The sequence below is a fragment of the Fukomys damarensis genome, unplaced genomic scaffold (genome assembly GCF_012274545.1).
Source record: "Fukomys damarensis isolate Sample0158 unplaced genomic scaffold, DMR_v1.0_HiC HiC_scaffold_2, whole genome shotgun sequence".
Taxonomy (NCBI): domain Eukaryota; kingdom Metazoa; phylum Chordata; class Mammalia; order Rodentia; family Bathyergidae; genus Fukomys; species Fukomys damarensis.
The window spans coordinates 37,542,894-37,559,737 of NW_022900914.1; the positions used below are offsets into that span (position 1 = coordinate 37,542,894).

Sequence of the window (16,844 nt, forward strand, 5' to 3'; positions counted from 1 at the left end):
GGGCCAGGGATTTAGCTCAGCGGTTCGGTGGCCTGCCTTGCAAGTGCAAGGACCCAAGTTCAATCCCCGGTGCCAAAAAAAAAAAAAACAAACAAACAAACAAAATATTATATATATATCTGAGAAATAAACTTTCTCCCTCTTTTAAGAGGACTTAGCAGAGTTCCTTAAACCCACAGCTAGCATTTGTCAGTAACTTTCTTAAAAGGGCAAATTCACCAGGCAGCTACAGAGTAGGAATGAGGAATTCATCAATTATATGATTCCTCCATTTAGCAAGTCAAAAAGAAAAAGCTGGCAGGATCTTCTCAGGAGTCCCAAACACTCATATTCCAAAACAAGCTAGCTAGCTCAGGCACTTGTCTAAATAATGGACTCCTGCCCTGACCTTGTAATTTACTTTACAATGCATTTATAATCTCACTCAATATATCCCACTCCTGGGTAAATCTCTTTAACAAGATTAGATGGTAAGATACCAAAATTAGATTTTAAACATTTGTCTAATGTGGAAGGGGAAAAAAAAGGCAGCAAGATTTTGAAAGAAAACGCTGACATTAGTATTACATTATCTGCCTATTTTTGTTTGCCTCCTCTCTTCAAAGGGAAATAAAAAGCTTCAATGAGAATATTTTTATAAATTTTTTGTTGTTGAACAATGACTTGGGTCCCAAATAGGCAGGAAAAAACTATCTAGTTCCAACTACCGTGACCTGCTGTGGCTTTCTCCTTTGCCTCCCTAGGACTCTGGGTTATTATCATACATTTAGCCTGACAATTGGAATTGGGTGAGTAAAAAGGAGATTTGTCAGCTGAAGCAAGTCCTTAACACTTTCATCACTCCAAATGCCTTCAAATCATATTTTCCTCTTATAATCTTTTCCTGAAAACCGGGACTGGACCCATAATTAGTGATGCTGGTTTTTTCACATGTGCCGTGATGCGACCACTGATAAATGCTGACGTCTGTGGCTTGGGGCACTACATCAAGAATCTCATTTGTACTCTTTCCAAGGGGCCTAAACAAGAAAAGTGTGTTTTATTTTGTTGTTCTCAGCTTCCTAAAAAAATTTTCTCAGAGCCACTTGTGTGATTACACTGTAGTATTTTAACACTGACGCTATCCTTCCCCCTCTCATACATCAGGTCAGTGAAAATGGCATTTTATCTTATAATGAGCATACTACATACAGTTTTCACTATCACATTAAAGTATTCCCATCAACTAGATATTCTAGATCATGAGGGCAGCTAGTATAATCATAATGTCAATGAGAAGGGCTGTTACGATTGAGACTAAAGATTACATGGAAAGAGCTGCTTGAAACTGGTAATTATTACCAGTCCACTAATAGCAAATGATGCATTACAATTTCACCATATAATCTGTATTTCACTCAGCTCATGCCGGTGCACCATATTACATTACAGTGTTCACAGATTCTAAATTCCTAAACTGCAGTCATCAATAAATGTGTTACTTGCCATAATTTGTGAAATTACTTTGTTCATAACATCTTTGATGGTTTAGAACGACCAGAATTGATTTCCTGCGTGGCAAAATTAGGGCTACATTGATTTATTGATGTGTAAAATATAATAATATTCTTCATTTACTCTGATGAAAATCAACTTCTCAATTTGAGAGCCTCATTGGGTATTCAAGGGGATTGTTTTGATTTAAAGCAATAAACTGAAATGCAGGCCCCAAGCACAAGAACTCAAGGCATTTAAAGGGTTAAAAACAGCTGTTAGCCTACCTAGTAGATTTTATTTTATTTTATTTCATTTTTCTTTATGGGAAGGAATAACCTCCAATTTCTAATGTGTCACCAGTACAAAAAGTCATATGATTTAAGCCTCAGATTTTTAAGGAGGACTGAGGCAGAACCCCTGGCTCTAGCTTGTGACTATAGGACTAACTTCTCTGAGCCTTTGGATTTCTACCTGTAAAGTGAGTATAAAAATAGTAACTTTAAAGAATTGTTGTAAGATTCAAACAACAGAAGCATATAAAAGCCCTCTGTAAGCTATCAGGTCCAACCTTCGTGTGAGTTTTCATTACTATTGGGCTTGATTAATTACCAAGGGTAATGACTAACCACATTACATGCCCAGAACAGCTTCCAGAGAAAGGTCCAAGTGTAGTCTTACCCTGGGCCCTGGGCCCTGGTTAGAGAGACAGGAAGGGGCGATCTTAAGTCATTGTTCCAGTTTCACAACTAGAGAGGCCACAGGGCACAGGCTCTGAAAGCCAAGGGCAGATGGGAAATGCAGCTGAGTGGGGAGGCATCAGTTTTATCATGGAGCTTTTTAGAACCCTGTAACCCATTTCCACATACCTTGCTCTGGTCACTCCTAAACTGGTCCTGCCAGACCGGACAACAGCAAACTATGTTCCCTGCCCTTGTGAGCAGCAGGGAGAGGAGAACAGGGGTTCCATACTGAGCGCCCACTTTCCCATCCATCAATCAAACCCCCTGCCCTCAGGAAGACCAAGCTGAAGACAGAGGACTGAACTGTTTCCCTGACCACCAGCCTCTCAACTTCATCCTCCTCTCTATGGCCCCCCTTTGTTTCCTCTCCCTCCCAAGATGCCCCAGGCATCCCCCCAAAAAGGAGGGGTGCTCCCCACCCAGCCAGCATGTAGGGACTGGAAATCATGGCCCAACCCTCTGAATTCTCCATAGTGTGTGACCTAACCCAGGCTTAGGCCCAGCAATGGAGGTGGGGAGAAACGATGGGCAGCTTTAACCCCTGCACCACCCAGCCCTCAGGACCTAAGGGCTTGAGAAAGTCATACAATAACTCTTTGTAACCTGGGATTGTTAGCAAAAATAAACAAGTAGCTTAGAATTTGGTCTAAGGGTGCATGCCCTGCCCTGTAGAGTCCATTCATGAGAGAGCTATAGATAAGTCTAATTTCCCTCCCTTATTTTTTTTTAAAAAGCTCCCTTTCTAGCCTTAACTCTTACATCTTATTCTTTGTTATTTTCTTTCCATGAACCTTTCCCTTTCTTTTTCCTTCCCATGGCAGGTTTTTTTTCCCCATTTACTTTCAAAATAAAAAGTAGATGTCACACTTTTTTCTCGAACCTGCTTTTTTTCTATTTGAGGTAGAATCAACCTCTGCCCCCACACTTCAACTATACATGATTCATACCGTGTGTTTCTACATACTAAAGAAAACTGAATTACTTTTTAAAACATCTTTTAGAAAACATTTTTATAAATGAGCAAATCTAAATTTCATTAAAAGGTCTCCATTATCAAAGTTGACTTGAACAAGTAAATGGATGATGGTGGCAGTGGTGGCAGAATCTTTATATTTTAAGCATAATGTCTGCCATAAGAAAACCAAGCACAAATTATGTCTATATATGCACATGTGTATATATAAATATACCATGTTCAATTACACACGTACATGCATAAATAACATGCAAAGTCCAGAGTTACTGTAAACTGACTCCTAGTGACTCTGGCCTCTGCGACATGCCACGGAATAAATTCAAGCCCTCTGTGAGGTGATGGGAGTGAAAGTCCATCAATAAAATAGGATCTGAATGCACAGACATATCCAGCCACCAGCCATGGAACCAAACAAGACTCTGAGCAGAGACCCACAGGGAGGAGCTGCTATGAGTCCCATGCCGTCAGTGAGGAAAAGAGAAAAAGGGCAAGGACATATCACACTGGGGCTGAGTGGAGTGGAGGAGCAGGTGCCAAGTGAGTAATGGAATAATACATATGTTGGTGCCGGTCTATTTCAGAAGTAACTCCCTTCAGTACTTAAAAAGTAAGGGCAATTTCCAGAACCTCAAATCTCTAGACACATGGACATTTGTAGAAGAAATAATGCTCAACTTACAAATACCCTGCGGGGCATATTCTGCACTCATCCCAGGCGTGGGGATTAGAGCTCTGTGTGCAGAACGAGGGGAAGACAGGCCCCTCCAGTGCAGAAGTTTATCTGTGAAAGAAACCCAAAATCAAGCACTACAGCTATAAACAATGTGCATCGTAAACCACAGGATATCACATTTCAATTCCATTAAAATAGATTAACATCATTACAACAGCCTTGCAGATAGTTAATAGGCCCAAGGCCTGAAACGAAAGAACAGTGGTGAACTGTTTCCCATAGTTTTTGTTTTGTTTTTAATTGTGGACTTTTTGGATAGAAAGGAAGGGGCTTGTTTTAGGTATGGAGGTGGGGGGTGATTCTTACATTCATTTGTTCAATTATCTGTTATTATATGATTATTGTCTCATGGTAAGAGATGTGTCCAAATAGCAAAGAGAGTATTGGTACTATTTATTATGACTGAAAAAATTTCGGATTTATCTGCAAGGCTGGTTTACATGCATCCGTTAGCTTTGCTTTACAGGCAAGTCCAAACAAAAAGCAATACAATATACTAATAGGAAATGAGTTGGTTAGTGAAAAAAAATTTTTTTTTTTTTTAACTGAGGATCAAACTCAGGTCCTTGTGCTTGCAAGGCAGGCAGCAGAACCACTGAGCTAAATCCCCGGCCTCTGTGAACCTTTTTTTACCGAACAGTTCTACTCTGCCTTCCCCCTCCCACAGTGCCCTCCCCATGCTATATTCATTATAGGACCTTCAATGATAAGGAAACCTCGGGCATTTCAGGACTTGGTAAGGCCATGTTCTAACATTCTATCAGATGGAGTAGCCTGTGTAGGCAAGCTTTCTTGAAATACTAAGTGGTTGAAAATGGAGATTAGACTTCTGGAGTTAAATAACTTTGGCCAAGTTCCCTCCTTGAGGCTGAGGAATTATGTCATAAAATGACAAAGAAAGAATCAGCATCCAATAATAGCAGCACCCAGAAACCAGGGTCCACTTTGCCCATTCTAGTGCACACCTGGTGAGGAAAAATAACTTCTCACACTCATTAATCTAACAGTCAATCAAGCATTTCTAGCACTGAGAATTTTTGCAAGAAAGGAAATTCGGTTTGTGTGACCTGAGGATAGTATGGTTTCTGTGGTAAGTGTCCAGCTTCTCAGAAAACTAAACATATAGATATCAACCTTGAGATGGGCGGGGGTGGCGGAGAATAGATGGAATAGGAGACACTCTGTGTGTTTTAGAGAGTTTTGGAGTTTGTGATGACTGGAAGAGGCAGGAGAGAAGAAAAACTAATCTTGACGGTGAGCAAAGTATATTTTCCATTAGCTTAATATTAAGAGCACTTAAAAATGATGTTGGGTATACTCTAGGATAGCAAGCCCCAAGTGTAAAACAAATCCCATTCCTACAAAAGCCACACTGCCAAGTGCATCCAGGGCAGTTGGGACAAGGTTCCCTTTCACGAGGACCCTGGTGGGTGACAATAGTGTGTGGCTAGAGAAAACTGTTACTGACAGCATAAATCTGTTTTTGCCAGGCCCACGTAGAGAAGACATAGGGGAGCCATGACCTCCCCTGAAACGATCTTCCTCTCTGATCCAAAACAAAATAAGAAACACAAACTGGACCAACAAAAGTGGGAAGACTAGACTCAGGAAATAAGTATGTCTACATTTGGTTATGTTAAATAAATTGAGAAGCTAGGATAAAATTAATTACAGATCTAGTCGTTGTAGTTTTCAAGGAGAAATCTGAGAATCCATTTTTGCACCTGTTCTAGCCTAAGCAAGGTTCTTTGTCACTGAGACTAAGATCCTTTTTGTAAGAAACCCACACAACTGAGGGAATCTCTGTGATCCTAGCACAGTACTGACAAGGTCCTTGGACCCTTGTATGGGGAAAGTCTAATTTTAAGTTCCCTGCCACTTTGGGAAGAGGTCCTTCAATAAGCCTCCAACAAGAAGCAGGCAAACAGCCCCATCCTACCTTCACCACATGCATTATCTCTGGTTGGCAGACTCGTCTACTAATCTGTTACCTCTGAACAAGTTGCACTCAGAGCAGCCAGAACGAAGAGAGAATAAGCTCTCGTAAACCACAATGTCTGAGTACCTGGCATCATGGTTTGTTTGGGGTTTTGATTTTTGAGTTATAAAGAACTTTAATCACCAAGTCTATGCCTTCATTTTTACAGGCTGGGAAAATGGAGCCTTGAGAAATTAAGTGGTTTGGTCATAGCTGAACTGAGGCTAATCACAAAGTGAAGATCAGAGTTAGTCTCCCCACTCTTGGTCTGTGTTTTTTCCTGGGGCATCCATCTCTCCCCTTTGCTGTCCTTGTCACGGTCTTCACTACCCAGAAAGCACCTAAAGAGAGCTGGTTCTCTTTCCAGTGATCCATTGGGCAGCACTTGAAAACCTCTCAGGGGAGATTCCATCCAGCAGAATGGCTTTCAAAAGGATCCAATGAATTGACTTGATTTCACAACTGGAAAACAGCGCCTGCTCTGCCACTGAAGGCTCCTGGCCGCAGCCCCAGTGTCCCACCCTCTACCTACGTTTCCCCTGCAGAATTAACCCACTGAGGAAAAACAAACCATTGCTCTCAGCCTAACAAGCTGTTTACTTTAGAACACAGCACACTGTCTTTGTGCCAGAGACATGGACTTGTGTTTCTCTTCTTCCAGGAAGATGGTCAAAAAGCAGAGCCAATTGGGAATCCAGCAGGTTTTGCCCCTTCTTCCCCTAAACACATCCACAATGTTCTCCTTAGTAAGGAGAATAGACATTCCCACATGAACTGGAAATGCTAAATTTTTAATAGCCTCCCTAGGGTTTAACTTCTTGCTATGATGCCTTCAATTATTTCATCACAGCTTAGGCAAAGTAAAGTATCACAATTAATGCTTCTGAGCATCAAACTCAATGAGCAGTTCTGCCTTCCTGGGCCAAGAGGGAAAAAGATCTGCACTGGTTGAGGGCAGCTTCTTTTCCCAACTTCCTTTTTTGTTCACCCCTGGGAGAGAGAGGCTGAGGTTATGCCCTCTGGATTTCTTTGTTGGTGCTCTCAGGACAGTAGTTCTGAAAGTGCAGACCCAGACCCAGCAACAGCAACTCCCAGCAGCTTGTTGGAAATGTAAATTCTTAGTCACCACACCAAGCTTACAGGATCTGAAACTGCAGGCAGATGGGGGAGTAGCAGTCGGTGTTGAATAAGGTGATTCTGATGTACAGTCAAGTTTAATAAGGTCCATTGGAGGTTAAAGAGAAGTAAGAAGCTTGAAGCTTTGATGTTCCCTGGGCAGAAACCTGTGGGCCATAAGACTATTGCCCCTTCCATCAGGACCCACCAGTAAGACTGGAACTTTCAAATTCAGGGGAATTCCTCAGGGGTCATCCATCCATCCATTACCTATCTATCCATCCATCATTGACCAGACCCAGTCTCGTCAAGTAGGGAGCTCACCTGACACAAGACAACGTCTAGTGTTGGGTACTTAGTGTCCTCAGTTTTCATAAAAGCTAAAATGTTTGCCTTGAGTATGGCTCAGTGGTAAAGCACTTATCTAGCGTGTGTGAAGCCCTGGTTCAGTCCTCAACACCACAAAAATAAATGAATAAATGAGCTTTCTGCATAGCCAGAGCAAGAACTGGACGACTGTGTCTCTTTCTGGACTCTGGAACGTGACATGTTACCCTTCTCTGAAACAATCTCTATCCAAGTGTCTTTTGGTTCTCTAGTGGAAGGTGTTTCAACCTGTTCTGTTTCATAAAGGTCTCGCTAGTGCCATTCCACCGGGGTCTCAGAAATACATTATGCATTATTAGGTTGCAAAGTTTCCTCAGGGCTGAATAAAAACTGGTGAATCCTATTTTTCTGATTTTATTAAAAATCTGCAACAAATTAGATATGGTTTTGATTTAATGCTACACATTGGTCACTTCACTTTTCTATATACGCTGGACACCAGGTTTTGACCCAGAGCTCTATAAACCTAGTGAGATATCCCTGAATTTAAACTCATTAAGTTAAGTTTCCTCAAGGACATTTCAAAGATTCCATGGCTATTAACATGCTATTTGTTTCTTCAACTAACCATTGGGCAAGTAATATAGCCACGCTGCTGTCTTCTTCTGCACAAATAATACTACTGATCTCCAAATGTGTGTGCCAAAACAGTAAAGCACAAAGCATCACATCTGACACACTTAATGACTACTTTGGGAACTCAACTGTTATCAGATATTAAAATCTCAGGCCTAAACCGGGCATGGTGGTGCACACCTGTAATCCCAGCACTCAGGAGGTTGAGGCAGGAAGATCATTGTGAGTTCAAGACCAGCCTGGGCTACATAGTGAGATCCAGGTCAGTCTCAACTACATAGTGAGACCCTGTCTCAAAAAATCAAAACAAAACAAAAAATCCCAGGCCTAGGGGTTGAGGATATAGCTCAGTCCCTGAGTTTGATCCACAGCATGCATGTCTACATATGTACACACTCATGCATTCACATACACACAAATATCCCAGGCTTCTCCATAAGAGTGCAGGGAGGCATGCTGCTTACTAAAATGTCTATGTGTGTATACATACATTTTTTAATAAATATACAGTCTGCCCAAAAAATATAAACTCTTCAGCAATTCGCCATACTAATGAATTACCTGGAAGCTAATGGCCACCACTCTGAACACCTCTTAAAATTGTAGAGGCCAAAGAAAAGTTGTATTGATCTCATGATGGCTCAATAAATTTAATGTTAAAATATTTACATAAGTTTTTCTTTTCCTGGTGTATACCCTTCTTGACGGTAAGTGTTTAGATAATTGTGTCTCCAAGAGAAACAAGTGAAAGTATTTTGTGAAGCAACGGCCTCTTGCTCACCTTGAGTCTCCAAAAAGAGAATGGTTGACAACTCATCACGAGCCAGAAGAATCTATATTGGTGACAGGCCAGAAAAAGGACTTGTACAATCCTGTAACTTTTCCATCTCCACGATCTTCAAGTTGCCCATCCTCCAGGTAGCTGCCTTCCAAACTACAGTTACAATAAGTCCTGAATGTTTGGGCAGTTCCCCAAAGAAACTAATTCCAATATGAATCCTATTGCTGAATTCAAGGCACACAAACAACCACAGTGCAGCTTGTATGGGCTAGAAGTTTCTTTATCTAACTGGAAAGCAAATCCCCTGAAATGACCTTTCTGGTCAACAGCTTCTAGCTCTTGACCCCACATTTACCTTGGCTCTTCCCTGAGGTCCCCCGATTTATCAAAGTATTCTAGAACAAACAGCCATGACTGTGTCTTGAGTTGTGTCAATCTGGACTGAAAACGTGCCAGCTTTATCACTGCTAACAGAATTCCTAATTAACCTTCTGATATTGTCAAAATCACATTCTCTTTTGTTCTACAAATGAGCATGTCCATGACCATTTTTTTTCTTCATTGCTTTTTTTACTGGCTTAAATTTTTACCAAATCAAAATGCTCTTTAAAAAGTGTGTTCTGCAAAAATGAAAACAACAAGATTCTAGACACCACACTACAGAATTTCTTTGCTGAAACCTTCTCATGGTCTTGATATTACTTGATACTTCACCAGTGACTTCAATTAAATCAACCACTCATTTAAACATTCTTTTTTGCCAGTTCTATCCCTTCAGAGCCGTGATTATCCAAAACACAGGTTATTAAATTCACCTTTTAAGAGTTCTTGTCTCAGGTCTTCTTTTTATAAGGGAAGAGGGAGAGATGACATCTTTCATGCCCCTTTATCTATAAAAATGCAAAAAATGCAAGCCACCAATCTGTCGGGCCTAAACAAAATTTTCTGCAATCTGTGTCTTTAACATAAGCAAAGCATATAATTCAAAGAAAAAAAAAAGAGCTTGCTTTTCTGAAGAATAACTAAACCAGAGACATTGTGTTCCATCTTTGTGTTGAAATGCAGATTTCCCACTAAAAGGCAAATCCTTCATTTCAAAAGGTTGAATAGGATGGTACTTAAAAAAAGAATTCCAGCTGGTTAAATTTAGGGTGTTGAAAAAAGTTCACTCCAATAATATTCTTTGGCTCTGGGCCCAAAGTATTTTCACTTGATCGTGAATTAGATAAATTTTTATTACACTTTAAGCTTTTGCTTTAGAATGGAAAGACTTGTCTAAGAGGCTGGAAGGGCTGCTGCGGAAAAAGACAAATTGTTTTAGGACAATTTTTTTGTTTGTTTGTTTAACCATGTACCTCACTATGCAAAATGTGTGTTTCCAGGATATATTCCATTCATTCATTCTCCATGCATTCATTCAGCAAATATTTACTGAATGCCCACAATGCCCAAAGCAATGGGCTAGCCTCTGTGGGTAGCACAAAGAAAATTCAGACACAGACGTCCTCACAGAAGCCTTCATCTAGCAGAGAGACAAGGCCTTAACAGAAATTGCCCTACTCCAGTGTAGAAAGTGTGTCATGAGAAAGGCACAGAAAACTGCTGTGGAAATCAAAAGAAGAGAAATTACAGTGAGTCCTCAATGTCCCCTGGGAGGTAGGTTACAGTAACCCACTCTGATATCCAAAGCTGCAGATGCTCAAATCCCTTGTATACAATGGCAAATATTTATATATAATATGCACATCTTCCCGCACATTTAAATCATCTCTACATGACTTAGAATATGTAAAACAATGCAAACTGTTTTAATGCCAAGTAAATAGTCATATTGTTTAGAGAACAATGATGGGGGGTCTGCACATGTCCTGTAGAGATGCAATTTTTTTCAAATATTTGCAATCCAAGGATATTGGTTGAATCCCTGAATGCAGAACCCACTGCATATAATGGGCCAACTATATACTTCCCTTTGGAAGAGAGTACGGAGGGTTTAGAGAAGAAGTTCCTTAGGAGCTAGACTTGGAAAGCCAAGAGAGCCGCTTTTTAGACAAAAAGAAAAAAGCAGCTATGGTTGTTCAGAGAGAAGCAAAGCTCAAGGTGTACAGAGTAAAAGGGCTCAAAAGCCAGTTATACTCAGATCAAAACATTGTACATTTGTCCACCTGGGCAACAGCAGAGGGTATCATCTAAATAAATCCTCTGAGGGCTTCTGTGAAGTCTTTGGCTTTCACAAATTCATATTATCAAATATCTCATTTTCTTAAAATAAGGAGCACAGCCATGTAGGCTATTGCACAAACTCTATGAGAGCTCACCTGTCCTCTTTGGAGCCACCCCCCTTCAAACTTTTCTTTCCCTGATGAATAATGGGCGGTCTACTAAGGCAGGCTCCTCTGAGTCACACAAACTCATGTTGATAGCTAGGTTCTTCTTTGCCTCCCTAACTTAAGTAATCTATCGCCGATGTATCACTGCCAGTTGAAGATGGGCTTGTACTTACTGAAATATTTTCAACAAATGACTGCAAAAAATGTTGAGCTTTTCCTACACCACATTGTCTCTTCCATCATCAACTTGACCTTCCCTTCAAATTTCCTTTCTTCTATTCAAAACCGTGGGGAGGGCAGGAGAAACTTACTCTGACTGAGCACTTATCTGAGGAGAGTGTGTGCGAGTATAGATACACACTTGTATCTATAGGAGGTGTTTTTCAGAATGTTTGGAGTGAATCTGAGACCTACTTTCAAAGATGCCTTTGCACAACACATTGACTTTCACTGCAGTCCCTCCCCAGGTTTTGTTTTGTTTTGTTTTGCCAGGAGAAAGTCAGGAGCCTTAGTGTGTCAATCCTAACATTTGCCACTCACCAGCTATTTCTCCCTTTGAGTAAATTCCATCCTTTTTCCAGTCCTAAGTATTCTCAACTTGAAAAAGAGATGTTTGGATCAGGTGGGTGACTTCTCTCTCTGCTTTCCATGACTAACTGAGCCTCCCTGGGCCATGCTTCTAAGTTGAACTCCTTGTGACCTTCTGGTGATTAGGGGGGACCCATAGGATAGTGTGGCCTGGGCTCAGACACCATGTTAACTCCAGAGTCTGGCACAGCAAGCCAGGTGGTGAGTTTCAAACTTCTGGGATAGAGACTTGCAAAGTTCACTTGTCTGAGTTTCAAGGAAAAAACCCAGGTGAGTCCTGAGCCAATGAAACTGAAGGTCAGAGAACCAGGAAGAAACTTCCCACATACTCAGGATAAATGTCAAGGGAAAAGGTCTCTGTGGCCCGTGCCAGAAGGCCAGTGGCAAAGCTGGACCTCATACCAGAGCCTGGCACGCACTGCTCACAAAAACATACACACTACCTCTCCCCAGCCACCTCCAACCAGGGTGGCAAAGCCCCAGCACCTTGTGGCCCTGCCTTCGATCAGCATTGAGGTTTCCTGGAAAGCCCCGTGTAAAATGAATTTCTGTAAACTGAATCACATTTGCTAGCCAACATAACTTCAGAGAGATTTCTTCACCCTCCCTGGCTCATCTAAAATTGGCAGAGCTTCTAACAGTTTACCTTTTAAGTGTGCCCCCCCACCCCCCAACATCCTCTCTGTCAAGTAGTTAATGATCTGTAAACAAACACTTTACATTCAGTGGGGGAGCTCACTATTAAAGGAACCCTGTGGTGAAACCTTTTGAAAAGTTAACAATCTTTCTGTAATGTGAAAAATCACCCTCTAATTTATCAGTTTCCATTGATGAGGTTTTGGTGCTTATTGGGCCTTATAAAAGTGGGGCACAACTGCAGTTAATGCCTCTGTGGTTAGAAGGGGTGAATAATACAAAAAAGCCAGCCTGAACACATCTTTTTTTGCCCAAATTTTCCAGCTTCACACAAATGTATTTATAGACATCCCACCCAAGAAATAAAGAATGGGAAATCATAAGCTCAGACACCTGGGAAGGCTTGAAAACCACTCAGGAGTGCCTCCCAGCTAAGTAGGAGATGACTGAGGAGGGCAGACCTGTATTTTCAATTGAAGACAAGAAGAAACATTTGGGCTGTGAAGATGAATCTAAGGAGAATGACCACTAGCTTAGCAAACGTTTAATTCTGATAACACCTGCCGGGGCAGAGAAGGGCTTGTCTATCAATGCCAACAGAACACACAACTCCCAAATTACTCTGAAGAGGCCACCCCTAGCCTTTTTATCTCTGTCAACTCATAACAAATGTCATTTATGCCTATATATCACAACTGTGATCAGTCTTGAAAAAGTCCTGGAATAAGCTAAAGAAAACCAAACATGGCATTTATAAGACCACTGATCTTTTATTCTGGGCACTGTGGAGGCAGAGGGTGACAAGACAAGGAGAGACAGGGACAGTAGGTGTGAGCAGCCCCGGGCCACATGACAGCTGAGCTAGCCTGGAAGATTTCTGGTCTTACCTTCCATGACTAGTCCGTGCAACTCTGCCATGGAGAAGGTGGCCAGAAGAATGGGCAGCCCTACAGAGGCTCTGGAGGACCTCCCTCACTACCAACAGAGCAGCACAATCCTCCAAGCCTAGCTCTTCTCAGGGAAGTATGTCCTGGCCCCTGTGGAAAGTTTTGTCTCCCTCCGAAGAAGAAATGCAAAGTCTCAGAAACGTCCTGCTGCAAGTAGAGAAGGCAAGGCCAGACCGCAGGGCCCTACCAACCTATACTGGTACCAGTGCTTCTCAGCACTCTCCTCAGGAGCCCTCATGGTGGACCACAGGGGAGCAGGCTGTCAAAGGTCCTTACAGGCAAGTGCTTGCCTTTCTGGGACTATCAAGTGGTATGTGTACTTCAGGGAAAGCGGGGAAGACACACATTACAGGCCTAATACTCTGTGACATTCTTGGCCATGAGATTCTTCAAACCAGAACTGGCCATTCTCCAAAATTAAAAACCTATTATGTCCTATGGTTAACACGGAACTGCTCAGAAATTATACGAACTAATTTAGGCCTCAAAGCCAAAAAAAAAGGTCTAGCAGGTCAAATTCTGACATTTCTTCAGGAATAAAACTAGGCTGCCTTCTAGCCTGAGGTGAGCTGAATCAAGGAAGGCTCCAGTGCTGTGAGGCCAGGCTTCGTCCCCTGACAGCAAGTCCTTCTTTCAGAAGCAGGCCTCTGCCCAGGGCAGGCAGCATCTGCTACCATCTCCATCCTCCCTAATCACCTTCATGCCTCCTCTGGTGCATAGCAGCCCTAATCTCTCTGACAGAGCCCCACAGAACAAGAGACAGACCTGTTTTCTTGGGATCATGGTTATTTTCCTAGCTTTTTATCCCATTTCAAATCCTTCATTTATACCACTGACTGATCTAGAAAGAGTTCCCTGCACAAAATGGAGATGCCCACAAATACAGGAGGCCCCAACCCACAGGGTAGGCATTCAGCTGATGCAACAGAAGTAACATCCCAAGTTCCTGGACATCTTCACATTTCTCAAACCCAAAACCCACCATGGTCAAGTCCCTTCTACGCACTAGATAGGCCCTTTTGGGAACATACCTTGTGGAGGTTTGCTTCTATAGGCAGATAAGCAGCATCCCACAGCCATCAATGGTGCCTAAAGGGACCTCATGGAACATTTTTTTTTTAAACTCTGAATCTCTTTCAGGCAGCTTGGAAAATGATATCTCTGAAGTCCAGGATCTCAGCCACACTCTAGTTCCAACAGTCCAGACCATGAGGCCTCACTTGGGGCCACCAGTGCCACGCTCTCTCAGGTCTACTAGGAATGTGAAAGACTCTACTCTCCCTTAACAAGCCCCTCAGGCTAAAATCCTTTTGCTTCCAGAGCTTCAACCTTCAACTGCCAGGTTGAAAGCCCCCTCTGTTACCAGCCCACAGATCTCTGCCGCCATGGTGCTCAAGCCCCGTCAGGTGGTAGGGAGTATGGACAGCAGGGCTGACGCGGTTTCAAAGAGGCCGACCAGGCAAGAACCGTCCTGTACTCCTGCCCCAGCTCTAATGCAATAAAATGTCTTTTATCAATGTAATTCAAGGCAAAGAGTCAAGGGTCTGTCACCATTTTAAAAAGGCTTATTACATGGCCACAAAAATTTGCCTCAGGCTCAAACCTGGCATGTAAGGTATCAGCGTGGGACAAGTTCTTTTGATTTGATTTTATTTTCTTACAAAATCTGAAAATGAAACGCTTCTGTCACCCCCTTCCACTGACCGTTTTTTGATTTATGGAGAGGAGGAAAGAAATCTGAAGTTGACAGGTTGGGACAACTCCACTCAGCTTTCGCACTCAAAAGCTGCTTTTGTTAAATCATACTTTGCATTTATGGCCTACGGCTCTTGGCTGGCTCTGGCAGCTCCTCTAGCATGGATCAGGCTGTGGACTTCTCAGGGAAGAGGCCCCACTGAGATTACCCTCCCTGTGCACCAAGAGCGGAGGACTGGAGACATCAAGCCAATGAGTTCTACAATGCAAAGGGTGGCAGAGGATTTGCCTGTCTTCTGGCCCTCACTCTCCACTACGTTCTCTCAGATCCAGGGCACCATGTCATCGGCATGTACCTACCACTGGTTCCCTAGCTAAGGTCCAAACCTTCTGAGAACCAAGGCTACATTGCCTATCTCATATCACCGTCTCACCTGGGCAAAGAATAAATACTCAAAGTGCAACCCAGTGGACTTCTCTTCTTGTTGGACAGCTATTCTCAATGACCTGCTTGAAGGACCTGGCCATGGAGCCAGCCCTGACCAACGGAAAACCTTCCCTTCCCCAAGTCACTGAGGTCTTCCTAGTAAATGATTCACTAACCAAGGAGCCTCTAGGTCACCCTTGAACCAGGAGATGATTATAGTCCCTTGAAAGTGGCTACTGGCACATTGGTTCACTGCACTATTTTAGAAATCTATAATTGTATATTTACTCAATGGTTGTTATGGACAATCAGGTTAATAATTCACTTTCCAAATGCTGTGTAATTACACAGTTAGAAGAACCACAATAGTTGTCAAATTTCCTTAAATTTTCTGATGAATTCATCCCAGTTATTCGTCTGGGCCCCTCTGGTCTCCCCGCTTTCAACTTTTTTTAAGCAATCCTCAATACTTTTATCTATTCTCATTGCCCCCACACACGTTTCAACCCCATTTTCTGCCTCAAAAAAAAAAGAATGGTATGAAATTCATCCATTCAAACAGTCCTATCTGGAACCCACGGTTCTAAATAGTTTTTGCTTCTGTAAGGGTCTTAAAACGTGGCTGGGGAGCTAGCCGTGGAAGAGGCATTAAAGGCTGATGGCTGCCCTCACCTGCCTACCTGCCTCTGATGCAGGACACCTGAAGCCACCCACACATTGTCACCCACCTTGTGCCAGATTCCGGCACAGTCAATAGCAGCCACAGCCAAGGAATAAATAATGCAAAGTCTCAAGGTGCTCTGGGAAGCCGGAAATGGGAAACCATGGCATGAGCTGGGAGACAGCCCTGCAGGGCTTCCCTGACCCTCTAGAACCCCATGCCCACATTCAGCCACTCACCTCTGCTTGGAACATGCTGGAAGGTATGAAGTACATTTAATTGGGTAAAAACAAAAATGAGGCAGGAATCCCATAAAAAGTAAAAATATGCAAAACCCAGGACTTTACCTCTATCCCCTAAGAGCTAAACCAGGTCCTTCACACTTCTGTTTTGTGGTATTCACACATGACATCTCATCTACCACAACATACAGACAAGCTTTCAAGAGTCAAAAGTAGCTGGGTATGGTGGCACATGCCTGTGAAACCCAGGTTTATGGGGGCTGAGGTCAGACAGTCACTGCAAGTTAGGAGTTCGAGGCCAGCCTGAACTACACAGTGAGATCCTGTCGCAAAAAAAAAAGTCAAAGTAATTTCTGTCCCTGATAGGTCAGTGGGACTACACTGAGCTAAAGCTGAGGCCACTCAGTCCAAAACCTAGGACATGGGGGATGGGGAGTGAAGGAGAAGAGGGGCTAAGAATGATGGAACTGTCCACAGCTGGCCGCTGGCTACCGGTGACTACAGCAGAAACAGTGTTTCTTTTCTTTTTTTTTTTTTTTTTTTTTTTTTTTTTTT

General features: G+C 42.5%; 1 protein-coding gene across 3 annotated transcripts in view; it reads right to left on the reverse strand.

Moving 5' to 3' along the window:
- Window positions 1-16,844, reverse strand: part of Bcl11a (BAF chromatin remodeling complex subunit BCL11A) — a 97,947-nt gene that overhangs the window by 11,739 nt on the left and 69,364 nt on the right. For all 3 annotated transcript variants that reach the window (XM_010609806.1, XM_010609803.1, XM_010609802.2), the window contains exon 3: window positions 3,872-3,973. In XM_010609806.1, the coding sequence (XP_010608108.1) occupies window positions 3,872-3,973 (102 nt within the window). The remainder of the gene's footprint in view (window positions 1-3,871; window positions 3,974-16,844) is intronic.